This window comes from Typha latifolia, chromosome 15 (assembly GCF_019914945.1).
Source record: "Typha latifolia isolate L0001 chromosome 15, TyphaL0001v2, whole genome shotgun sequence".
In the NCBI taxonomy this organism is placed as follows: Eukaryota; Viridiplantae; Streptophyta; class Magnoliopsida; order Poales; family Typhaceae; genus Typha; species Typha latifolia.
In genome coordinates, this window is record NC_133100.1 from 1,879,319 (window position 1) to 1,906,674 (window position 27,356).

The 27,356-nt window shown below is 36.6% G+C and overlaps 1 protein-coding gene across 1 annotated transcript; it reads right to left on the reverse strand.

Annotated features, from left to right (window-relative positions):
- Nucleotides 1-131: 131 nt before the first annotated feature.
- Nucleotides 132-27,132, reverse strand: LOC140801665 (signal peptide peptidase-like 2). Its single transcript, XM_073156885.1, has 14 exons — nucleotides 26,597-27,132; nucleotides 24,113-24,271; nucleotides 21,736-21,847; nucleotides 21,464-21,583; nucleotides 14,581-14,738; nucleotides 13,508-13,690; nucleotides 12,865-12,899; nucleotides 12,614-12,770; nucleotides 6,936-6,989; nucleotides 6,747-6,839; nucleotides 3,065-3,207; nucleotides 1,635-1,705; nucleotides 512-595; nucleotides 132-425 (listed from the first exon to the last, which is right to left on the reverse strand). Exons 1-14 carry the CDS (start codon nucleotides 26,780-26,782, stop codon nucleotides 328-330), a joined length of 1,653 nt encoding a protein of 550 aa, XP_073012986.1. The 5' UTR covers nucleotides 26,783-27,132; the 3' UTR covers nucleotides 132-327.
- Between the last annotated feature and the right edge of the window lie 224 nt (nucleotides 27,133-27,356).

The following is a 27,356-nucleotide window of genomic DNA, read 5'->3' on the forward strand; positions in this document are numbered from 1 at the left end:
TTGAATGCCTAATTATATAGTGGTGTGCTTGATCAATTGATTGATGTCTTCATATAGAAAGTAAAGGAGTGCCGAAAAAGTATCCTAGCCAAATGAGAAAAAAAGTGATCTGATCAAGAAGAAGAAGAGAGTGCTGCTTGATTCGTGTGATTATATTAAAAATGATTTATCACCATTGTTTTGAGATCTGGTCATCAACTAGCCATTCTAGTGACATATTACACACCTCTTAGGTACAACAATATCAGTCTAAGTGCTCCTCATCACCCATCAGGAGATTCTGATGATTTACGCGTCCCTGATGGAGATCAGCTGTGTGGAACCATCTCACAATTCGCCGGTTTGGGTGCCATCTGGTCGAGATCTCCCGTAGTTCCACAAGTCATTTAGTTCTCCTCTTACCCAGCCCAGTATAATGATAAGACCTGATTGTCGTGAATTAAAGAAAGTCATCACACAGATCACAATGGCGTCGAGAAAGAGAAAAGGCCTAGGAAATAGAGTTCCCCACCTAGTGTACATGGAACGAGGTAGAGCAAGGCAGGCTGACCATGTCCGTCCATCAGAAATAGAGCAAGATATGTGAGAAAGAGACCTACAAAAGAAAAATATTTCATGAAATGGAAGGCATATGGCTTTCATATCACTTGAGTAATTCAACTCAAAAGGAAGGCCACCAACAGCTTTTACGAAAAATAAACAACCAGCCTTTGGCCCAACTATCTGGAGCCCAGTATAAATGATCATGGTTGTTCGTGAGTATACAAATTTAATCATGAGTTCTTTTGAAAATATGAAAATGCTCATAATACTAATTTGACTAACAGAATGAGTAATATTTGTTATTTTTCTGAAAGTTTCTGGATTTGCATTGGTAAATTTTTTTCATTAAATGCACTAAATTGAGAACAGCAAGACGAGTGAAAACTACTGATCCTGGTCAGAACTCCAAAATACTAAATTCATCTTATAAACGTCAAAAGACTCAAAACGGAAACTGAGAACAAACTGTAAACCTTTCTAAGCAATTTCAGTAGGCTTAAGATTCTGCAGACTGTCATTCTAGAATAAGGAAACATATGAAGTGATATCAGCAAAGACAGCTAAACAAAAGAGCATATGGGAGTTCCAACTACTTACTGCCTTTTACTGATATAGAAAAGTTATGCACCACAATGCATATGATAGTTTAAGTTTCCACTGAGCAGAAGGGCAAGAGCAAAAAGTTGATGCTACACAGAAACCATGACAGATCTCCAGAGGATGCTACCAGCAGTATTGTCTGATTCATGAGGATACACGGAAGTATATTTATTTCCAAAGTACTGAAGTTCCCTATCCTATCTCTTACATTATTATCTATTTTAGATGTATCTTTTGGAAAAAAAGAAAACCTATTATTCATTGTTGATAAAAGTAAATTTCAATTGACTCCGAGGTCTTTCTTTTCCCTGTAAAGATATTGATTATAATGTAGTGCTACTGTACTTTTGAAAATGAACAAGCAAATGCCCATCAAAGGTAAGTAAACATACCCAAAACATATAAAATGCTACCAGACCTTTTCCATGATATAACAAAAGCAACTGTAAGAGAATAAAGGTAATACTATAAATTAAGTTGCCAGCGCATACCGAATGCATATCCAACTATCAGCCATAGAAAATAACCATTCAGGATGCCTTTCTTGTTTGCTCTATCATATCTGCATTGACAATGATAAAGTTATATCTGACCGAGCAATGACCAAATAGGAAAATTGAATTTTCAGTGACCCAATAATAAGACAGTTTAGTAGTAGCTACACGTTAGAACTATCAATAAACTTTTTCCAACAGGCAAAAGCCCAGCAAGTATATGTGGTGTTTCAAAGACATAAATAAGCTGCAAACTGATCAGGTGTGCCTGCCAGCATGCAAAAGTTGTTAATTCCAACATAACTGACGAAACAGAATAAGCTAGGACATTGGTGCAAATCAGCAGTAAGTTGGTGTTACCATAAATAGACATAAGGATTATTCAAGAGGCTTAATGCCATCATAATGACTGAAGAAGCTCCTTTAAGCATGATATAACATTTATCAAAATCTCATGCAAGAACTAAAAATGGTAGAACGTTACTCTAGGAATGAGGCTATACAGAAGTGACCAAATCTCACCGTGAGATTCACGAGGTACAAAGACAGATTGATGAAGCCAAGAAAGAATAGCATCAGCAATAGAAATATTCTACTAAAGACATAAGGCTACCGTCATAGACGGCTAAGCTGTTTTAAAATGGGGCAACTGATAACTGGATAACAGATAGTCCTAGTGCAAGGGACTCCTGCCAATAAGGTGTCTGGGGAGGCCAAAATGTGTGCACAATATTACCTCCATTCTAAAAGAGGTTGTTTCCGATGCATCACTTATTCTGATGGTAAGGATTGCCTTCATCTGAGCAGTCCTGGTTTCAAGTCCAGAAAACAATTTCTTTGGTAATAGGGGTAATCTGTGGACATCTTGCACTCCTCAAACTCCATGCTGGAAGGAGATTTATTTTGAGACATCCCTTTTGTTTCCATTACTAGAACCAATGACCACAAGGTGCATAATGGCAAGTCTTACCATTGCAATGACATAATAAACAATAGACAAGTATATAGATGATGGTCAGCAATAATCTAGATCTCTCATAAAAATGTTACCAGACACTGTATTGTCTATTAACATGATTCATAAGTAGGGGAGCACCAAAACTAGAATTTACAGTCCAGAATTATAGATCAAGATCACTAATCATGGATCTTGGATCTTGGATCTTGGACTTAAAGAACAGGCTGTGTAACTTTCATACCATGCATACATAAGCATATACTAAGGTTATTTTCCATATTTGCATTAAGGTGATTTTCTTAACTGAGCATTTTAAGCCCATTAAAGTTGAATGATTCTTCTACAATTATGGTAGTCGCCTAGACTAGCATGAGACCAGCTCCAATATAGTTGCAAACCATATGCATAATCAGAGTTCTCTTCCAAGGTAAATATCAAGTTATCAAAATTCTAGAAAGTAAGAAGATACCTGTAACTGAAAGCAACAAGCAAACCAGGAAAAAGAATGTCCCCAAATCCAATCATATCATATCCACCCCAAGGATCAAAAAAACGAGGTACTCTCAAAAGCATAGGAATAGATTCTCCCCCACTATTATCACCACGAGCGACCTATAAAAAGAGAACTATGATCAAATCAACTGCACATGTTAAATGAGCATAGGTAACATGTGATGAACACGAGAAATATGTGCTTGCGGTAGAAGTAGAATCAAACAATTTGATGTAGCATAAGAATAAGAAAATCATGGAAAAATCTCCCACAAAATCAAAAATAGAAAAATGCATCTGAACAACTGAACATTTGAAACCTTGAGCGATGACTACCAACAAATTATGTACAAAAGAGCTTTCAGTCGTTGAACCTATGTCTTTGTGTCCAATGATGGTTGAGTACTTAGTGTTGGATTAGAGGGCATTCATCATAGCCAAACTATAGAGGGTGAGCTAGTGGAAGGGCAGTAGCAAGTCTACTTCGGTAGGCATCTGACTAACAGTTCTAACCTCAATAAAATTTCAAAATATGCTATTGGAGGATTGAACTGGTTCCCTTATCATGGATAAGTTTGAGTCTTGACTAAAAGCCCAGGGCGCGTGGGAGGTGTGATGATGTAATCTAGGGTATGTAAAGGTTTCAATAAATTGGACTGAAATAAATATTCCACTAGAAGTGACTAAGAAACAAAATTGAAGAATCAACCCAAATCTTTTTCCTCTCCAATTTTCAAATATATAAAGGACAACAAGATAGGCCCAGACGGAAATCCTATTATATCCAAATTATTCCTAAGAAAATCTATTGAATAAGATTATCTTGTCGCAGTCTAGGATTCTGAAGTAAACAGTATATTAAATTCTATCTAAAAGTTCCCAAAAAAGGAAAACTGGAGTCTCAGAAGGACTTCCACAAAAGTGAGACCTAAAACTTTCCAAAAACAAAAACTGGAGATCTTAAAAACATCCTGACCTGTTATATACCCAAAATAAGACTTAAAAGTCTGAAATACAATATTCTCACTCAAATAAGAGTCTAGAACTCACAATTGAAAGGATATATTACATAACATCCAATTCTATCCAAATAAGCTATTAAGGAATCTATCTGAGTGTACATGGAAAACTGAAGCATAGAAAGCTGGGAAGCACAGATACTCCAATTTGGGTGGAGTATCCGTATCCGATACGTATCGGATACGGATATGGGCCGGATACGGCCCGGATACGTATCCGATACGTATCGGATACGGATATGGGCCGGATACGGCCCGGATACGTATCCGATACGTTTTCGGAGTATCCTAAATTTAAATAATTAATTTTTATTTTCGGATACGGGGTGGATATGGCTGGATACGTTTCGGATACGTTTTGGATACGTTTTGGGTTTAATTGGGTAATCGGGTGAGTTTAATTTTATAAACCCGTTAAGAAATTTAACTTACCCACCCCCACCCCCCCCCCCCCCATCGTTCCACCCCCAATTTGATATCTCAAACCGTGCCCTAGCTCTCCCTCTCTCTCTCTCTCTCTCTCTCTCTCTCTCTCTCTCTCTCTCTCTCTCTCTCTCTCTCTCGACGACGCTGCTCCCTCTCTCTCGCGACCACGCCGCCGCCGCCGCTCCCTGTTCTCCCCTTCTCTCTCGACAAGCCACCGCTCTCCCTTCTTCCTCCTCTCTCTCGACGAAGGTATGTTTATTTCTTCTCTCGATGAACTAGCTTTTTTTTTTCTTCAATTTTCTTTTCAGTTTTTCCTCGATTTCTTCTCTGAATTTTTCATTTGATTTCTTCCCCTTTCCCTTCTTAAATTCTGTTTTAAGTTACTTTTCTCAGTTTTTTTTTCCTTTTCTTTTCTCAGTTTTTTCTCCTTTCTCTGAATTTTTTCTTCTTCGATTGTGTAGATTTCTTCTCTGATTTTTTTTCCTTTTCTACTTTGTCTTATTTACAGTTTAATTAATTCTGTATGATCACTTAAGTACTGCATGTCTGAATTTTTTTTCTTCTTTGATTGTGCAGATTTCTTTTCTGATTTTTTTTTCCTTTTCTACTTTGCCTTATTTACAGTTTAATTAATTCTGTATGATCACTTAAGTATTGCATTCATTGATGAAGGCAATGAGGAGACTGACTTAAATGGAAATGAATAATTAATGTCATTGCCAATTATACTACTGACTTATTATTACTCTCATTTTGGTATCATACAAATTGTGAAATGTTGGTGGATACTTTATAAACTTTAGTGCTATGACCTATGAGTCTATGAGTTACTCATATGGAATGCAATGATACTACTATTCTCATTTTGGTGCATTATTTGTTAAACGTTGATGTATTCTTTGTCTAATTGTCTTTGATATCTATTACTCTCATTTTTGCTATTAAATGCTTATGTAGATAATAGATGTATTAAAATATTGAATGCAATATTATGTATATGTTGTCATTAGAATATAATTTTTTTATATAATTTTTTAATTGCCGTATCCTAGACGTATCGTATCCTGTATTTTGAGAATTTGCCGTATCCCCGTATCCGTATCGTATCGTATCCGTATCCCGTATCCGTATCCGTGCTTCATAGATAGAAAGGTGCCTTGATAGAAAATAAGCCCCATATAAACATTTTAAGTAATTCAAAAAAAAAAAATTGCACACGAAGTTCATGGATGAGATGGTTGAGATTAATATGATTGAACTGTATTAAGGTCATGAATTGCCCAAAGATAACTTTTGAGTAATCTAAATCACTTGCTGACAAAATTTTAAATTCCTATAAAAGTAAGGCTGAAGGATAAAAAGAATTCAGACCCTAATTACTAACCTTAAGAACAAACTGGAAAAGCTGAACTTCCACAGTTCATTCTAAGCATACAAATGATAATAGCTCAAATTTAATCCAAAAAGTATCATTAAAAGTTCTTCTAAGAATCAATAGCCTACAGGTCTTTAGTTTGCAGAACAACATCAGATCAACCCTACTTTTAGACCCCAAAGTGAAGGAGGCCAGTATGGAGCAGTTTAGGTTGTCAATATTTGCTGTAGCCTGGTAAGAAAACAGGGGTCAATGGTGATAATAAGCGAAGTAGGAGAGAGTAGTTCTGAACTTGTGGATTTGTGGACTAGTCATCATTCAATTCTCCAAGGATGGTGAGTTAGGGTTGTTTGAACCGTGCATCAGAATTTCAAAGTGCTCTGATGGGGATTTGCTTGGATGATAAAAAATTTAGTATTACTATGGGAATACCAATGTGAAATAGTATTTCCTTGAAGCAATAAGACAAATAATAAAATTAATGAAATTCCAAGGTGAAGTTTTTGCTCTTTAGAGCATAAACTGAATTAGCAACAAATAATAGCAAGGACCCATGAACTTTATATCTGATGATTCTGCCCTATATGTAGGAGCAACATATAAGAACTATTAAGACATCAGCAAAAATATCTTTCTATGTTCACATATTACATAAGAAAGTACATTGACAAGCAACATTAGAGTTGGAAGAAAAGTCAAAAACTAAATTATGCAGCTGATTTTTGAACCAGGCTATGAATAACAAAAGATATAACAAACTTGAAGTGCAAGGGATGCAAAAATGAATTAAGTAATTCAAGGAAATAGTAATGCTCATTTTTCTGCTGAGAAAGACTTACTGCAATCATTACACTTTCATGGAATATAAGGGGTGAAATAAACACCCAGAATATATCATAGACAAATGCACAGCTAAGAAGAGCTGATGCAACCTGTAAAGGAATGGAACAGTTAAATGGTGTAAATAATCTCAGTTTAACATGCCCACATAGGTGCAACTATCAGAATCAAATCATTAAGAGAACTACCTTGATATTCGGTAAGCGAGCCATCTGCAGAACAGTTATCATCAGACAGATGCCCTGAAAATAAGAACATATACTAGATGAGAACATGCAGAATCAAACATGTCAAGTAGATTTAGGAATGGGATAAATAGACAAAGAATGTTTATCCAGGATGACAATGATGAGATATTAAGTATTCCATTCATCAGATCATTCCAAAACAGAATTAGCAAAACACAGATTAATAGTAGGTTGCAGCTATAGAAAATAGTATGTAACATATAGCTAATAGTTTATTTGCAGAAGAAATAAAGGTTCCAGCAATCGAAAGAATCAATTTCAGAATTGAGTGGTCGAACGGCCCTTCAAGCGTTCGAATGCAAATTCCTGATAGCAGAAAATTAAATAGGCATTCGAACACATTTACTCGAGAGCCAGAAAATTAATTAGGTGTTCGAACACCCTCAAGGTCATTCGAATGCTTGACGAAAAGGAACCCTAGCTTAGGTGTTTTAATTAAGTGTTTTTGCTCATGTTAGGCAATAAGATTTGAGTATGTTCGGTCCTATTGTCAAGTCTAGTAGAGTCAGGGAGCTATCTATCTCGATAGATTCGTTCTCCATCCTAAATTTATCTCAATCCCAAAAGTACTCTACCATCCAACCATTGGATCTCGAGTTCACTCTTAACTTTGAAGATTCGTGGTAAGCCTAACTTTCTCTATGTGAATCGGAATCCAGTTTTGTCTTCGAATTTAGACTCACAGTAATCGTGGAATTAGGAAGGTAGTCGTTACAAAGTACAAAAGAATTTAATTGGTGAATCAGCTTCAAATTATAGACCATGTTACACAAAATCTGGATGTTTAGAACAACCAAATCAACCTTAACATCAAGAGAGTTATGAATGCATAGTAACAGAGAGGACTTATCTCTTCATATTATCATACTCAATGTTTTGAAAGGCGGCCGCGGATGGCGGGCGGTCACCCCACCGCCTAGCGCCTAGGCGGAAGGCGGGCGACAAGGCGGGTGACAAGGCGGTCTAGCAATTTTAATATAAAAAATTATAAATAAATAAATAAACATATATAATATACATAATCACAAATCTTAATCCAGTAATTCACTAATTCAAAAGAAATGTTAGAGACAGATTAACACTAAAAATTAACTCACTGTTAAATCTTAATCTATAATCTTAATTTTTGAATTAATTAGAGGAATTAAGAAATAAGAAACAGAGAAAAAAATATTATCAGACAATTACTGAATTAATTTCTGAATCAAATAATTAACAATCTTAATTAACAGAATTAAAGAAAAAATAGAAGAAATGAGGAACTAAGTAATAAGAAATAGAGAAAAACTGAAAAACATATTATCACTTATCAGATAGTTACTAAATTAATTTATGAATTAAGTAATTAACAATCATTAACAGATTAGTAGATTACTAATTAACATTCAAGTATTCAATAGATTAGCAGAAACAGAGAAAAACTAATTAACTAGAGGAATTAACTAGAGGAATTAAGTAATAAGAAACACTGAAACAGAGAAAAACTAAAAAATATATTATCAGATAATTACTAAATTAATTTCTGAATTAAGTAATTAACCATCATTAACAGATGAAGTGATTAACTAATTAACGAACATATTATCATTATTATCAGATAATCACTAAGTAACTAATAGATTAAGATTTACCTACTTTAGACAGAATTGAAAATTAAAAAAAAATTAACTACTTCGGTGTGAGACAGTGAAACTGTGAGAGAGGAGTGAGAGAGAGAGAGAGGAGAGAGTGAGAGAGAGTGAGATTGTGTGTGAGAGAGAGAGAGAGGGGCCCATACCTCTGCAGCGAGAGCAGGCGCAGCGAGAGCGGACGCAGCGAGAGCGGGCGCAGTGAGAGAGAGGGCGCAGCGAGAGCGGACGCAGTGAGAGAGAGGGCGCAGCGAGAGAGAGAGGGCGCAGCGAGAGAGAGAGAGGGCGCAACGAGAGAGAGATTAGGGATTTAGGGATTTAGGGATTTTAGTGAGAGAGAGAGAGGGCGCAGCGAGCAGCGAGAGAGAGAAGAAATATTAATGGTTAATGGTATTGGTTAAGTTTTTTTAGTGGATATTGGATAATCCGATCCACTATAGAAAAACCCGATAAGGCGGGTTTTGGCGGGTCGAAGCGCCAACCCGCCTTATCGGGCCGCGCGGCCTGCTAGCGCCTTTTGGCGCTCAGGCGGCCCGCCAATGCGGCAAACCGCCTTCTACGAGCGCCAGGCGGAGTGGCGGGGCGGCCGGTGCGCCGCCCCGCCATGGCGGCCGCCTTTTCCGCTTTTCAATACATTGATCATACTAGAGACAAAAGTAATTGGTCAATCTAGATTACAAATATTCCCTGGGCTCCTAACTATGAATGAAGATAATAATCTAGGAAGTTAGGAACCATTTCCACTTAATTCCTCAAAACAGTGTTCCATTGAAGTACAGTTTACATTAGCTACTAAATCTTGTACTATTTGTGAAGAACTGGTTGGGCATAGATTTACAAGCTTATGGTGATTATGATGATGATTATGATGATGACCACAGATTTACAAAAGCCAACTCGGTATTCATCGAATTTGGACTTTTGAGTAAGTTAGTACTTTTATTTAATTTTTAAGGCTCATATGTGAATAAATTATTATTTTCTTTTTTTTGTCATGTTTTCTAAATTTTTTTAAAAAATTCTGCATTTGTAAATAATATTTAGAACTTTATATAATTAAAAAAAAATCTGATTCAATCTGGATGACCGATACGGCCGATCCGACTGATACATATCGTTTTTTCAAAAGGCCGATCCCAATTTTTCGAATCTTGAAACAAACATAACATATCATTTCAATGTAAGTGCAGATAATTGAGACTATGAGCATGCCCTACAGTAGATATCAACATTAATAAATCATAAAACTTCAAATCCTTCTCTTTGTATGAAGAGCTCTAAGTGGATTGGAAAATTAGAACCATTGGCAAGTCAAGATTTATCATCCAATCCTCATTTTCATCAAATATTAGTTAGCCATAGAACAAAGTCAAACTTAGAGGCTCCCCTGAAGATATTGCTGATGGCCTTTTTGGTTGTTGACCGGTCTCAACCCTCTAGGAGTGAGTGCCCTCCTATCTTGAAGGAGTAAATTCAAATTATCTTGTGTTATCACAAAAACCATTTGTATTCCATACCAACTAAGGTTCCAAGTATCAGAATAGGGATTGGCAGTCCGAAAAAATAATACGTATCGACAATATCGACAGTATCCGCCGTTCGTAACCTGTATTTTAAAATAATTTTTAAAATATAGAAAAATTCTATTTTTTTTTAAATATATAAATTATTGATAGTCTAAAAACTAAAAAATAAATACTATTTTTTCAATCTCTATCACTCTCCCTTTCTACCACTTACACTCTCCCTCTCCGACACAAAAAAGTCTTACCTTCTCTCCAACTAATTCTTTCTCTTATCAAACTCTCTCTCCCTCTAACTCTCTTTTATCAAACTCTCTCCCACTAACTCTCTCTTAAGTTGTATCAAACTCTCCTCCAAACTCTCGCCCTCACTACCTCTCTCTCTCTCACCAATTCTCTTTTATTAACTCTCTCTGACCCTCACTGACTACCACCTCTCTTTCTCTTCAACATATTTTTTTTATTTTTTATTTGTTCTCCACTTCTCTCTCTCTCTCTCTCTCTCTCTCTCTCTCTCTCTCTCTCTCTTGTCTTCCCCTATCTCTCTTCTTTCATCTCCCTCTTACCACCGCAACCCACAAACTCCCTTTCTTTCCCTTTCTTTCCCTCTTGCGCTCTCTTGCACTCTCGCCCCCTCTCTCTTACCCATACTCGTCTCAGGCGGGATCGACCGATTTGGCTGATCCTAACCCAAAACAAATCGAGTATCGGCCGAAGCTCGAGATTGGGATCAGCCAGATTCTTATCCGTTTCGGCCAATCCCACTCGGGATTGACCGAAACTAGGAACCATGGTACCAACAACAAAAGTGGCAAACACGCATGCCGGCATATCTCATGCTGGCCACACGGCATTGTCACCCAACAAAGATCTCATGCCATGAGAGGGAGTAGATGCAAAAGTGGATGTGGATGCAAAGTTGGACGTAAAAGGAAAGGTGGAGGGAGGCAACAACAGGGAGGGGAGAGAGTAGGGAAGGTAGAAGAGTAAGAGGTTGCCAAAAGGCTAGGGTATCGCACGGAAAGAGGGGAAGAAGAAAAGGGTTTAGAATGGTTTTGGGTATAGTAGAACTAGAACCAAAGAAAGAACCTATTAATCTTCCCTTACTCTTACCTCGTGATACCCTAGCAACTACACACTAAAGTCATTGCACTGCTCTCCTTAATCTGCCCCTGGTCTTTGCTTCTCTCCCTTCATGTTCGCCTTCGCACCCCCTACATTTCACTATTATTGCAATAAAAACCCTCTTGCAGACCCCTTTTCTATAAGCATGGAGTTGACATGTGATGCACCGCTTGGCATGTACAGTATCAAACAACACCTAAATCCATGTTTCACAATTCTCTCATGGCGTAGCCTTACTTGCAAATCTCCTTTCTACAAAGAGGCTAACTCTTGGGATGAAGATATTCAAGAATCCAATAGTTCCTAATAGTCTCCATAGTGATATCACACCGGAAATAAATCTTCGAGCTATCTACACCTTCTTTAGTATATGTTTCACATATTTCTGCCTGTGGACATAGCAAGGTTTAAAGACAAACAACTGCCAGTTATATAACTGTAACAGCAAGGAAAAAAGCAATGTTCCAAAACTTCGTAGTCATATTGGCCATTTTTAGTTATGTAAATTTTAAATATTATTTAAAAATACAGAAAATTTGTAAAAATTTAGAAAAAATAATAGAAAAATAAGAAAATAAAAATTAATCACATATGAAGCATAAAAATTGAACTCATTAAAAAACTATGATGAATTCCGACTTAAATTTGACAATTTTTTATATTCATAAATTACTATTGTAGAATAACAATGGAGAGATTTTTTGTAGCAGTAAGAAAAAGAAAAGTTAAAAGTGGGTAAAAATGATAGAAGAGAAATAAGAAAAAAAACACTCATCTGAATTTATTAGAGTACAGAGTAGCAGAAAGGACTTACCGAATTGGCCACCAGATAACTTCGGTGAAGTGTGGGGTGAGAGGAGAGTGTGTGAAAAATAGAGGGTAAAAACTAAAAACTTTAAAAAAAAAAATTAAAAAAAAAACAGCTGAAGATATCAATTATATGTTAGATATATTGTAGATTCGTACTGAATCTTTAAAAAATTTAGTTTCGGACTTTCGGCTAATACGGCAGAAACCGACCGATCCTAGACTGAAACCAGTCACCTAGACTAATTTCAAGTGCGGATCGGGATCGGCCAATTTTAGGATCCATAGAAAAAAGGACCATAATTTCTGAATTTGGATGACCCAGTACACTTCTATCGGCAATTGAGAAGACAATTGATGCCAAGAAACAAAGTAAAATCATTTAAATTAACATGAAACTAACAAGCTCACTAAATGCACAAAGAGATACAGCCTCACCACAACTTCAAGAAAAGAAAAAACTATATATATAGCACAGAAGTAAGGAAAAGAAAAACTTCAAGTAGAAGGGAAGATCAGAACAGAAGCATCTTACAAGGATATCTTGACCAATCCAAGCATATGAGGCATGCTGTTTGACAGCCCAAAGAATAGCAAAGGCCGCACAGAACGGTAAAATCCCAATAGACAAAATCAAAACCTCACCAACAAAGGGAAGGTTTACTGTCTTCTGTCCAAAATCTTTAAATATTCTGTTACATTACCCAATTGAACAATCAAGTAATAAAGGGCAGCAGAAATCACTAGCAGCATAGAATGGCAGTAAGTTAACTTCCTATGTCGTACCTTGAAAAGAGTGTCACCAAGCAAACATGCATTCCCTGTAAAATGAAATTTCATAGTATAACTAAGTAAATCAGAAAAAAAACACGCAACCAGATTGATGCTAGAAAAGCCAAAAGCATCAATAAAACCAAATTGTATTCTCTCAATAAGTTCGACTATGTTCAACTTCATGTTAGACTACTCGATGCATTTAGGTGTTTAAGTACTTGCGTACACAAGCAATAACATAAGAAGTTCAAAACTTCCATTTTTTTTAACTTTTAGAATGATAACTTGAGAAAGAAACAAAGCAGTTTTAAGTCAAGTAACACAACCATATAGTTCATAACCTTAAAATTGCTTCAATAGCACCAAAAGCACAAACTAGTAGTCGGAAAAAGTTCCTTAAACTACTAGAACCAGACAAAATAGCTATACAGATCTTATTTTGTGATCAACAGATAATTATGAAACTTTAATTAATTATTATTCTAGTATTGTTACTCAACCATCATGAAACTTCACAGGTATTATACATTTCTTCTGAAGGCTATGTATAATTCTAGCATGCTAAAGAAACTTATGACAGCCATACAGCAAAGAAGTGAAATAACTAAGTAGTAGTAACCTAGAAATTAATCAAATGTCCAATGAAGTTACATACCTCAGTGCCACCAATGCAGAACAGTACAATCAGCAGCCAAACAAACCAAGATGACATAAAATAGAAAAGAAGCAAAAGGAAAGCTGAAGCTGCTATAACAAAAATTACAGCTCCCTTTGCATTAATCTCAAGGATCTCCTTCTCAGAATGCTCGCTGTTGTTTGCTCCAGCAATAGGCCCATCCTGTTTAACAGTGAAAATGTTCAAAGTCTCTTATATGTATGCTTGGCAATTTAGAGTATTCACATGACAGGTATTCTAGACTCCGCATATTTGAGAGGGAGCTTTGTGCACTGGGACTAGAAAGGTACACTCAGAAATGCTTTACCAACATGAATGCTACCTAGTTAAAAATAGAATCTAATTAGTCAGATATACCTCTGATTTGTCGGATTAACCTATCATTATGCGAAATTATGAAGTTCACATATAGAGAGAGAGAGAGAGAGAGAAGGGGAATTGAAAAAGGAAGTAATGTTGTCCAAGATATGATCAGACACCATTAAACCTGGATCTGACCGAAAGTAAAATAATAATAATAATAATAATAATAATAATAATAATAATAAAAGATGGAAAAAAAGGAAAAAGAAAGTGTAATTTTGGCTGTTTCGGCCAATATGTGGCCGATACGGGCCAGTATCAACCAAAACCACTAAACTAGCAATCTTCCTAGTTTCGACCACATATTAGCCGATACTTTAAATCATGATATAATATGTTAGGGTCATATAACAATATAACATACTTCAACTATTACATAATCTGTTATCATCATATAACTTAGAGAAGTTATCTTATTATTCTTTAACATGATGCATAAGACGTTACCAATTAAAATGATCCCAATCTTCCAAATAATTAATTTCTCAAATAATGAGATACAAGTACGTGTTAACAAAATTTTTCTAAATGAATGAACTCAGTTAAACATTTAATGTATTCAGAAAATGTGATTAACTACTCCATCACGGTACATGACTTCCTCAATGCACCATATGCTTTAAAGCATTAAAAACTCAATTGGTTATCCTTGTTAACAGATGAAAAGGACCATGTAAAAGAAGAATAACCTTTGGCGTCAGTTGATTGTAACGCTCGTCAACCTGCTCATATGCAACGAATTCAGCCCAAAGGGAAGCACAAACAATGGTCCCCACAGCCATTAACCACAAAAAGCTTGCTGAGAAGTCTACAACCGGTCGATTTGGCGAATATAACAGGACTTCCACTACAAGCAGAAAAAAAGTTTTAGAAATACTGATTAGTATTGCATAGGCTGCATATAATCTGATCTAGGATTTTCAATCACAGAAATGTGTTAAAGTTTATCACAGCAACAAAAAGGCATGTCTCGGATAGGAGTAACAGCCAACAGATACATGAAAATTAACAAAGTTACAATCACAGAAATGTGTTGAAGTTTGTCACAGCGACAAAAAGGCATGTCTTGGATAGGAGTAACAGCCAACATGAATATGAATGTTAACAAAGTTATTTGCTAGAACATCTTCTACAATGCATGCTGGAATCCAATTTGTTACAATACAACCACCCTGGCCAGTAAGAAAATGATGAAGGTCACCAATGCAACTTGTCTATTTGAAGAACACCGAGTCTAAAAGAGATTAGATAATGATGTAATAAGCAAGGAACTGAGTATCTAATTAATCAACAGCGAAAGCCAATAACTTATATACATGATAAACATCTGGAATTAAAGGCTAATTCCAAGAACAAGTGAAAATTTGATGTTTCATGGTAAATGAAAAGTGGATTAACCAAGGTTCTAAATATCAATATTGATTGTTAGGAAAAATGATACATATCAGCTGTATTGACCATTTCAACCAATAGATCAACCAATTTTTGTTTGGACTATCGTTTAATCACTTAAATTAAAAATTATATATATAAAACATAGGAAAATCCTAAATATTTAGAAATAATAGCAAAAAAAAATTAAAAAATTTAGATTACTAACAGAAGATGTATCACCATAATAGGAAGAGTGAAAATACTAAGAATAATAGAGGGTATCAAAAGAAAGTAAAAAATGGTAGAATGAGAAGAGAACAAAAAATGGGAGATAACGTAAAACGGGGTGCTCAACACACCATAACATCAATAATTGATGTCCTAAGTTGGATTCATGTCAAATTCAAATTATGATCCAACATGCATCTAGTTCGCATTGAAAAAGCAATCAAAGTACGTTTTGTATAGGTAATGGCTGATACCAATATGTATCGAGCAATGGGATTAACCAAATGCTAAGGTTCAATTGACTAGGACCCAAAGAAGAAGCTTAGGTTTCAAGAAAAGTAGATTTTCTTGGTAATATTTTCATGACAGAGAAGGAATTACAAATTCAGCCCAAAAGTGAAGTCTTCAAGGCTAGACCTCAGTAAGTTGCAAAAACAATATATTTAGGATGGTGTTGTAAACCCTTAGGAGGGCCACCCATAAGAGAGCTAAAGGGAGTGCCCTGAGAGAGAAAGAATAGAGATGGTTATATCTCTACTGTTAGTAGAGAGAGAGAGAGAGAGAGAGATTAAAAGAATTGTATTCTTATTTGTGCACAAAATTGCATATTACACTAATACATAGGCTAGAAGACATTAAGTAGGCCATTAAAATCTATTTTAGGCCATAAAAACGACTAAGATTCTTTTAGGGTGTAGCAAGATAAGTGTCAGTGTGCCCAGAAGTATGCTAGACCATGCCAAGTCAAGGCTGGCACACTCGATGCCTATGGCATAGGCACAGCAACCATTGTTTGATATGAGTTTCAAAATTCTAATAAAGACAAAATCTAGAAAGGGGTTTGCCATAAAGAAGTAACTAGAAGCTGTAATACCCCATTAAAAATAAAAATAAAATAAAAATGGCGCACACGTGCCTGACACGTGCGCTGAAATTAAGGGCGTGCACGTGCAGGGCACGTGCGCTCCTTTCCTTCTCCCTCCTCTTTTTCTTTCTTCTTCTCTTTCTTTCTTCTTCTCTTTCTTTCCTTCTTTTCTTTTTTTCTTCCTTCTTCTTTCTTCTCCCCCCCAGTAGATGTTCCCCTTCTTCTTCTTCCCGCCACGCTGGAGCGCCACTAGAACCACCAACCCCCTGAATCGAAGCGCCGGAGCTCCCTCATCCTCTAGGTAAGTTTGATTTATAATTCGTTATTTAATTTGGGTTTTTTCTTCGGTTTTCTCCTCCTCTAAGTCTCTCCGTGATTCGGCCAGCTAGTGGCCTCATGCCTTGCTGCATCGGTCCGATGAGCTTCCCCTCCTCGCAAGGGTGACCTCGGGGGTTTCCTTTGGCACCCTCGTGGCCAAAGCCGCCGAGTGGCCCCTCGCCTTCGCTGGTCGCCTCTGGCAGCTAGGCTTCCCCTTGGCGGGCTTCTGCCGAGGGGAGCGTATCTATAGGGTCAGCTAAGTTGCCGACGCCAAGGTTTGCAGCCAACTCTTCCCCCCTTCCCACCCACCAATTGGGTTCTTGCCCGTCAGTGGATGGTCCCCATCTTCCCCACCGATCGGGTAGGCACTGTGGGTACCTTCTTTCGCTAGCGGGGCATCGGCTAGTCTATTGGCCTCGGCTGCCGACGACGGTGACCTCCGACAACGACCCTTCTTTCCTCCCTCCTTCCGGTCGAGGTGAGGAAGGAGCGAGAGGGGTGTCTCAAGCTCAGGCTGGGTGCAACCTAGCTTGTGTCCCGAGTCGAACTAAGTGCGGCCCAGCTCGTGTGCCTGATCGAGTTGGATGTCGGGCTGGGCTGGGTGCGACCTAGCCCATGTTCTGGGGTGTGGTTGGGCTGTATGTAGCCCAGCCCAAGTTTGTAGTGAGTAGGGCTACAAGCAGCTCAGCCCAAATTGGGGATGGGTTAGGCTATATAGTCTAACCCATGTATTTTTCTAGTTAAGGTGGGCTATAGGCCAATTTTTTTTATGGGTTTATTTTTGGCTTTGTGCTGGCCAAGTAGAGTAATTACCCTCTAATTATCTCTTTAAACTATTTAAATCATTTTAATTATTTTTAGTGTCGGCAACCGTGAGCCTTAATTAATCATGTATTTTTTTAGCTTATAGTAGTGTTTGCTACATTAATTGTTTTATAAATTAATTTTAATAAATTAGACCGTGGTCGGAGAGTGTCATTACAAATAACACAACAGGAATTTGCTCCAATTGGATATTAACATTTGTTAATTATAATTTTGGGTTAATTCAATTTTAGCAAATGAGTCGATGATCTAGTTATACCTGTATTAATTGCTTCTACCGGAGAATTAATACAAATTACTGTAGGGAAATTAGCCTGAGCAGATTGTCTTATTTAACGAAGCGAATTAACCTAGTGTTGTCCATGTGATTTATCTAAACGATAATAATTAGTGGAACGAAAATTCGAGGTAAATTATTTTAAATTACTTTTAATAATGTGTTAAGCGCTAGTACAGCTATGCTAGCTCAACCTAATTAATAAACATAAGAATCCGTAGATAGACCTATCCAAGCCTATAGTGAATGTCGATAGAGTTATTTAATTAATTAGTGGGAGGTATTTGTGCTTATGCTTTATTACTTTCCTTATTAATGTGGACTCCGTACCCTATAAGGATGATCATGTGGCGCAGTGGAGCAGCTAGTATCAGAAAAACGATTCAGGCAAGTAAAACTTCTATAATCTAGGAGTAGAGTAGAGAATGAAATAACTTACCTTATGACATCATCACATTCATAGCATGCATGTGCATACGTTTTCCTTACCGTTATTATTACACGTCATGCATGGTAATTTTATTTTGTTGTTCGATAAAATTTCACATATCATAATTTCTACACATATTTATTGGGCATGAATATATGTTAGCACGCAAAACATGATAATGATGGGTGTTACATTATGCTTATTGTGTTATATAATACCATACCACTTGCACACGTGCACGACCATAAAGAGATGACTGTTGCATCTTGACAGTACCCGACACCTCCCCAGTTAGGGTTAGGGGCGAGGGATACCATTATACTTATATATATATTAGGGTCCACGCCTTGCACATGTGCACGACCATAAAGAGGTGACTGTTGCGTCTCGACAGTACCCGACACCTCCCCAGTTAGGGTTAGGGGCGAGGGATACCATTATACTTATATATATATTAGGGTCCACGCCTGAGATATTAGTCTGTTGATCACAGACAATCAAGTAACCGTTTTGTCGGGCGATGGGCGATTTAATGTCGATCGATGAGAGTCATACCCTTTAGGATGTTTAAGAGAGAGAGAGAGAAGGGTAAGATAATGTAGACCTAGCGATACCTGATGACGCAGGGTGAGGGCGTCCGTGAGCGACGGCTCATGATTTCCGCACGGTGGTACAATAATGTGAAGCCGAGGGCTCAGATGGTAGTACCGATGTGTAATACTAACCTATGTGATGGGCTTATAACTGAGGTTCTTAATCTGTAATGGCGAATAATTGGTCATGCTATGTACCGGGTGATCAGCTGGTGATTCTACCGCTAGGATCTACCCTCCTTTGAGGGTATGCGTGTGGTCGAGTGTGAAATGATGATGTGGCATATAGATATAGTTCTGCAAAAGCCTACGTTACAGAGTTAGTAGTCTAAGAAGATGCATGTAATGTGGTGTAGCATTGACATGGCCTCTGAACGGAGCTCAGTATCAGCTCGAGTTTGAGGACTCTGAATGATGCGTGGTAGGTTATCGATTGCTAATGCATGTGCGCGCATTGGATGAGCATGACGAGTATGTAGTACTGATGCATTCTATTTGATCATGATGCGTATTATCATATTTACTTATTGTTGCATCTTTCATCACTACTTTTATACTATAGCAATGGATACTTACTGGGCTTTATGCTCACCAGCATATGGTGGAATTATTTTTAGATTAATAGATGACCTCCCGGGCCCATGGAGGATCGGCGAAGATCGGCTTTTAGTTTTCTAATTCTTATTTTTATTCTATTCATATAAATTAAGCTAGATGGCTTGTAACTCCTGCGTGGACTTTGACTTATATTTTATGGATATGTATTTTGGACTTATTGTGGCTTAGTATTATGGGCTTTTTTGTCTATTTTATTTGTGAAAAGTGTGGAATTTTTTTTTTGTATATTGTGTTGAAATATTGACCAACAGGTCACGTGATAATCACGTGGTATCTACCCATGTGAAGAACACATATTTGGTGGCAGGTGTTACAGTAGTAGTCTTAGCTTATACAATAAAGAAGCAACTAGACATTAGAAGGATCTAGATAGAGAACATTAGACATAGAACTTCTCTTCATTTCCATAAGTAAACCAAAAGAATCATATGACAAACAACACTCAAAAAGCCTTATAAATACCAACCTACATGTGATTCTTCTCAATAATTGAGTGTGCATTGAGCCTTTGATAGACCTCATATGGTTCGAAAGAATGAATGATTTTGATGATAATAAGGATTCTCAGTCCTGTGGCACCGAATGTGCCAACCCCACATCACAAACATCCAATGATAAGCCATGGCGAAGGCATTGCCAAGAAAATCATATTCCACAAAAGATTAGTTGAAAGATGGAAAAAAAATAAATTCATGTTGCCTGTTTTAGTTATTTTCTTAAGTCATATCAAATTATCCACTGTATGTTTTGTTAAGCTCAATACTTTCATGAGCTTGAAACCATAAAAGTAAAAAAGGTGAATCTTTATAGATTACTTTTGGCAAGGGTTATCATTTCAATCAACACAGAGTGCTGCAACATACTATGGCGTTGATGGTTGACAAGAACTGACACACATGACTGTACCGATGATACCTTTGGATCTATTAGGAAATAAGCTAGCAAAATTAAGTGGATTGACAAATAGATATATTAGAGCATGAAAATTGTAAGATACAAGTAACTATATTACATATGGGTTGATTCCCATTTAATAATGCAATTAGTGGTTGACATTTCATCAACAATTTAAAAGATCGGGAATTTCCCAAGAAAAATTGCTCAATTTTGAGAACATAAAAAAAAGGTAGGAAAACATAAATTGAAGCCTAGTTGGTGTATTATTCAAGTAAATGTACCTTCTAGTTATTCATCTACTTCAAATTGCCACAATTTTGTCCTTCAATTTGAATTAAATATTATGCAATTTTATCTATAAGAAACTTTTCCGCCTTGATGATGGCTCGTATCCTATCTCTACACATTAAGTACATGTGTTGCACCAATATTTAGCACACAAAGGCTTCAATGTAGCCATTGAAACAATGAAAACTATTTTAGCCACTAAAAAGTCCTCAAATCTGTTTTAAGGTGCACCAATATTGTCGCAATATGCCAGCGGCACACTAGGCTGTGCCACTTTAGGCACAGGATATCCCATGTCAAGCCAAGGCTAACAAGCCCTATGCCACTTGCACAACAATTCCTTATTTTTGGAACCAAACATAAATGGTACGTTCAAACAAGACAAAGCCATTAGTTCAGATAGATGGAGATTATTTAAGTAATATTCATCAAGACAAATAGAAGGAGGCAAAGAAGAATCCATATATGAATCTCTACTGTATTTTTCTAGAGGGTGGATCTCAAATAAATAGTCTATTGTGAAAATCAATCAACTATTGTGGAGCTTTCACCATGCTATGTTATTCTTTCATGAAAAAAATTTCCTTTGGAAAATGGTTCCATGGTAATCATGATGGATACATAAAGTGCGTCTCTTGTTAACATCAATTTGTCAGCAACTTCCATCTTTCCAAGCCAAACTTAGGCATAGAAAAAGCTCTACCATGAGGCTCACCTATGAGTCATCCACAACAAGGTCAAGGAATTTATTTTACAGGATTCAAACTTATGTCGCCTAGTATGTAGGTTCAGTACCAATAGTATACGAAGCTCATGAAGAAGTGTAATGTATTAATATTAGCCAACAATGATAACTCACCCCTCCCTCCATTAGCCAAGGATTCTGTCAATTTCTCTCCTGCGGACTTTGGTATCATTATAACAGGAATTGTCACATTGATGGAAGTATCATTTTCAGTGCACACCATCTTGTAAAGTTCTGGAAAATGGCAAGAGAAGTTAAAGGACAAGGATACAGTGATTAAATGACCGCAGAATATGACATAAGATGCCAATTACTGCAAAACCTCCAAAAACACAATATGATTCTCGATGAGTAGCACAACAGATTGGACTGTGGCTGTTTGCTACCTTCACTGTCATTTATCACTAATAAGCCTGCTGCACCTCCTGACTGTGCAACTTTTGCTTTAGCAGTGAAGGTACAATCTCCACGCTTAGCCAAGGCAACAGAATTTGTTAACTGCAGTGAGAAGAGAGAATTCAAAAACAAAACAAGAATGACAGTAGACAACAAAATACTAACAGGGCCAGGGCCATATTAGACCAAGGTCTCTTTGCATGCCAGGAAAGTGTAACATTGTTGTGCACATCATGCACGATGCTTAAAACTATTAAAACAGAAGATCTTTTTCTTGGAGTAGAAGAAATAACATTGCTATCTTGAAGATATGCTACTAGATTAAAAAGAAAAAAACATAGAAAAAAGTTATCTTAAACATAAGCACAAGTGCACAACGTTCTCCTAGATGTCAAATTTGAATATTCATGTACATACTTATATGAAATAACCTTCTTAATTCAACTTCTTTTTTCTTGAAATGGCATTTGTCCTTTACTAACCCTGTTCAATAGCTATTTAGCTAAGTTGCCATAGAAGTAGGAAATAAGCTAGATAGATCAGTTGAAGCTAATTCGCAGTTATTCTAGGGAAGCACGTGACAGACATAGTATATGCAAGTGCATGTACAGTTTCATTTGAATAAGAAGATAATCAGGAAAGTAAGGAAAGAAAAGATCGACTATAAACAACATGACTGACAAACCTAACGAGAATATCAAATCTTACTAATTTCTAACTTGCCAAATTATTAAAAATAAATAAACAAAAAAAGAGTCCATCTTAAGCTACTGAAATCATAATATACAAGAAGACAAGGAAAATGATATTTACGGAGCAAGTTTTAATATTTACTGGCAATTCTAATTCTCTTTTCTTTTCTTTTTTTCTTTTTCTTTTTTCTTTTTGAATCTTTTCCCCTCATTAGCAATGCCATCACTAGTCTTCAGCAAAGATACATATTAGTTATTGTTACTTGTTAGTGCTTGGTAGTAATTTTGCATCTACCAAGTTTTTGGAAATGAAGATGTTGAATGACATGGTCAAAAAGGCCCAAGAATTTAGACCTTATAGTAGTGTTGCAAAAGAAATAGGATTGTCATTAATGGTGAGAATAAGATGATATGAAAAGTAGAGTTACTACATCCAGTCATTCAAGTTTAAAGAGCATAACTCAGGTTACTATGCAGTAAGCAATTAAGCATCACTCTTCTTTATGCTTTATAATGGAGTATTTCAAACTCAGCATCTGAGAACCTTATGAAAAGCTTTTGGTTCACAAGAGTAGTTATTAGATAGCATTAAAGCACACAATACTCTCAGAGCTACCCTTTCTTCAGAACACTGATTGGTCCATTAGAGCGTATGGCAGCATCGTGCTGGGTGGTGAATGGAGCTGGGGTCTTGGTTGGAGTGAGCAATGAGGAGCGGGGAACTGAGTGAGGGTCAAAAGGAAATGGCATTGGAAGCTGCAATCGTCAAAGGGTACCAAGGGAGAAAGAAGTTTGTAGTTGGAGATATACAGAGATGGATGGAGGGAGAGAACTTGCTAGGAGTGGGTGAATGTGGAGGTGGAGTGAAGAAAGAGATAAGATATAGTACGATGATCTTGATCTTTTTGTGCAAGGGTTCTATAGAAATACAGGAAAGAGAGCATTTCATTTATGAGGCTAAAAAGGGCAAGTGGGAAAGAACCCAATTTTATCCCTAAATAGTAAACTCTATTCTGTATATATCATTTCCTTTCAATAAAGAAATAATTAACTCAAATCACCTCTACAGCTCCTGACCAGCAAAGACCCATCCCATTCTTTTATGACCAAGCGACAATTATTAGACCAAGTCACAAGCATACAACATCTATGTTTACACATGAATCTATATGATCGAGAGATAGGAGCAACATGGTGCAGCCTAGAGGTCACCTCCACCCTTAGAGGCACACTGAATATATTGTTAATGCTTTACCTATGTTTCTTCCTGACAACTCTCTTTATCTTATCATTATGACATTATCATTTACATCAAATCTAAAGTAATGCTTAAGTTCAGCTGAGTTACTGGTTCAACAGTTTCAACAGAATTTCAGATAAGTTCTCAATTTCATTGAATTTAAATTCAAAATACTCGAGAAAATATAAAGTTTGCAACATTTGATGGATATGCTTCCATAACTTTAGTGTGCTTGTTAGTTTTCAAGATAAATTATAAAATTAATTAAACAAAACCTATGCAATTCCGCATGAATCCGATCACAAAAGAATAATCTACAAATCTATACAAAAGTAATTAAAAATAAAAAACCCAAGGAACTTCTGGAATATTTTTGAAGTGGATGCATTCCTTCAAGTGGACACACACAGAAAAAAAGAAGGAAATAGTTGAAACCTTTGATGAGGAATGAGTACAGCAATTGAGTGGATCAGTAAGAACAGCAAAACTTCTTTGGGCTTCAGAAGCATTTGCTGGCAAGGTGGTGCCAAATCTTGCACTTAGTCCAACTATACTTGAGCCTTTTGTTCCATTCACCCAACTCTTAATCTTAACCTGAAAATTTACCAAAAGTTAAAGATTTGAAACATATATTAGAACACAAACTCAAAGAGCAGTCATAATGGTGGGTGATCTAACAAGCTTCTTCAGTTAACTTTAATCTACTCTTTTTTGTTGGTAAATAGAATATTATCTTTTCCATGTGCATGAGAAGATAAATTTGTAAACTGAAAGTCCAATATGGAGGCATAAAACTCATTTGAAAATCAGCAGAAAACATGCATAAAACAATGTGTCCCATCAGCAGATATGTATTTATATACATATTTCATTATCATTAGGAAAATCTAATGAATAGTCAATTAATTGCATATTATAGTAGCTCATCAATAATTGATACAGGAAAAATCGAAGTGGTCATAATGATGGAAAAGGAAAATTCAATGTCAAGCTCATGTAAGGTAAAAGAGGTAAAGATACATCAGTACTGATCTAAAAATCCAATCGCTCTAGCTAATCAACAAAGTGCAATTTTAGTCCCATACTCCCATGAAGGACAAAATATCCTGCATATCATTTACACACTGCAATAACAAAAATAATTCAGATCTCAATATTCATAAATTTATATTTTGGATTCATTGTCTAAGCGTCCAACTCAATCTATATCTATTTTAGACTTTAGAGACAGTGCTGTAACAACCTAATGTTTCAATCTGCAAGTCAACGATTAGCTTAGTATTGTTAATATCAATCAGTCAATTTGGAGAACATAAGTCATTAGATCGTTGTCTTCACATGACAGAAGCATCCAAAGGACCTTAAACCTGGGAGAAATATTTCTGTTGCTTTTTAAAAGCCTCATTCAGGGTAAAAAAAGGATCATATAGCTACAGGCAAAAAGCTGTTCTTACAAAAGAAGTTTGAAAAGCATGAGCTGTCAAAGTTGATAATTTATGTACTTCTCAATCTTTTATTTTGGTACCTGCTGTCATAAGTTTCAGAGTCCTTACAAAGTCAAGATACTTAAAAAGAAGGATTAGGATCATTGCAAGAAGTAGGGAAACATAAGAGTGCAGGAAAATCTTGTTCTAAGTTTGTTGAGATGCTTATAAATGCAAGCAAAAGTAAGAGATGGTCTCGTGACATATATAACCTCCTTGACATTGATTTGTGATACTTAACCTCATTGTGATACTGATTATCTGCATTCTTTATCTTTTTTCATCCAAAGATAACTGTGAAGGCAATTTTTTTCATAATGGGCAAGTTCGCAATACAAACTTTTCTATAAGGGAGATATTTGAAATGAAAGTAATATATGACTTATCGATTTTCAAAAAAGAAAAAAATCTATTTTTGTAATTAACTATCGTAAATTCAAGGGGATATTTAATACTTTTGCATTAAAAGTAACATCTGCCAGGCAGTTGCATATAGTCAATATCATAAAAGAAGTTATATCAATAAGAAAAGTTCTATCAATAATTTATGGAGCTTGTTTTCTGGCTCAACCAAAAAGACAACAGAAGTCGTCAAGGGGATCATAGGCATCCATTCCTAAATGCTTTATCGATGCTTGCAGATACTCAAGGCCAACATGCGGACTTGACATCCCAAGGAGGCAAGGAGTCTTTCTCTTTATCTTCACTCAAGGCGGGAGGCATTTGATCATAATGTTAACAATGATTCTAGCTAAGGATGCAAGCAATAACAAAAATGCCAGGACTATCAATTGAGATAACCTAAGTATCTAACAGGGACCATAATCAAGGGCAGAAAGAACAATTCAGTCCAAAAGACAAAATCACTGATCAGGGTCGCAAAATGCTTCCAAAAGAGTTATCTGAGTTATATTTTATTCTATTAGTTTTTCTGTTCTGATTTAAAAATTAATAAAGTTAAGGTTGGTTCCCACTCTTGCATCCGTATGCTAATAAAAGTAATGTTAGTTAAAGTGGCATAACTAGATTTTAGGAATATAATCAAAAGTTAGTCCATCCGTGGATAAACCCTTTCAGCAAATACTAACCTAAAGACCATTAACCAGTCACCATTCTGAGTCGGGGCAACTCTAAATTATGCTGCATTTCTTGAGATATCCCACTCCCCAAAATTACCAATTAACTGGATATTGAAAGACTCGTCGATCTTTATTAGTGAAACAACACTAGCAAATCATCCTAAAGATGAATTTCACGGCAATTCCATTGCAGGATCCACGAATTCAATATAGAAGACAAATTAAACGTTGAAAATAATGGTTTTAATAATTGTAGAGCCTCGCAATTTTATTAACGACCAAATACCGGAGCAGTTGATATTACTGATCAGAATTCAAGAAAAGGATATGAGTGGAATCCATGGACGGTCCCTTACCAATTGAAACTTGTTGCTGCATCCAGGAGATTTGGGGATGTCGTCGTCGTCGTTTGCGACGTCATCAGCCGCCACTCCGGCGAAACGCCCAGAGACAACCAGGAAGAAGACGAAGGTTGCGACGAGAAATGGGGGCGAGGAGATATGGAGGGCGGGAGGATGAGACGAGAGGTCGCGCAGCGCCATGGCGAGGGTTTCTCCCCCTTTCTCCCTCGATCGAAGAAACCCCAGATGAAATCCCCAAACCAATCTTTCTCTCTCTCTCTCTCTCTCTCTCCCTCGGCTTCTTTCTTTGTGACGCACGTCAAGAAGAAAAGCGCGAGGAGGAGGGAGAGAGGGAGACCAGAGGGGTCAAGGCGTCAAGGCTCAAGCGCGTGGCCTGATCTTCGCATGAATCTTAAAGCGGATCTGACGGGAGAGCAGCGTCGATTGGGGGCAAAACCTGGAGGTGGGCAGGATTTCTAAAGCCAGATTTCGAAACTCTTTACGCCATTAGCTCATCATTCAACGGTGGTAGGTAGGTGAAACTTCTGATTGATGCCGAATAATAATATGCTTCATTTTATTATTTCAACCACTTATTATTGTATTATTCTTTTTATATTATTATTGTATTATTTAGCAAATAACTCAAATGAATAATGCAGATATGAACGACAATAATTTCGTGGCAATATCAGGTACAATATAATGTGTTTCTCAAATTTCCAGATTCCATTCTGAATCTCATGAAATGGTCTTTTTTTTTCCTTTTTTTAAG

Coding starts and splice junctions, on each gene's coding strand:
- LOC140801665 (XM_073156885.1), bottom strand. CDS start 26,782: ATGGCGCTGCGCGACCTCTCGTCTCATCCTCCCGCCCTCCATATCTCC. Junction 12,900..13,507: donor TCTGCATTGGTGGCACTGAG/GTATGTAACTTC, acceptor TTCATTTTACAG/GGAATGCATGTTTGCTTGGT. Junction 12,771..12,864: donor TTGGTGACACTCTTTTCAAG/GTACGACATAGG, acceptor GTAATGTAACAG/AATATTTAAAGATTTTGGAC.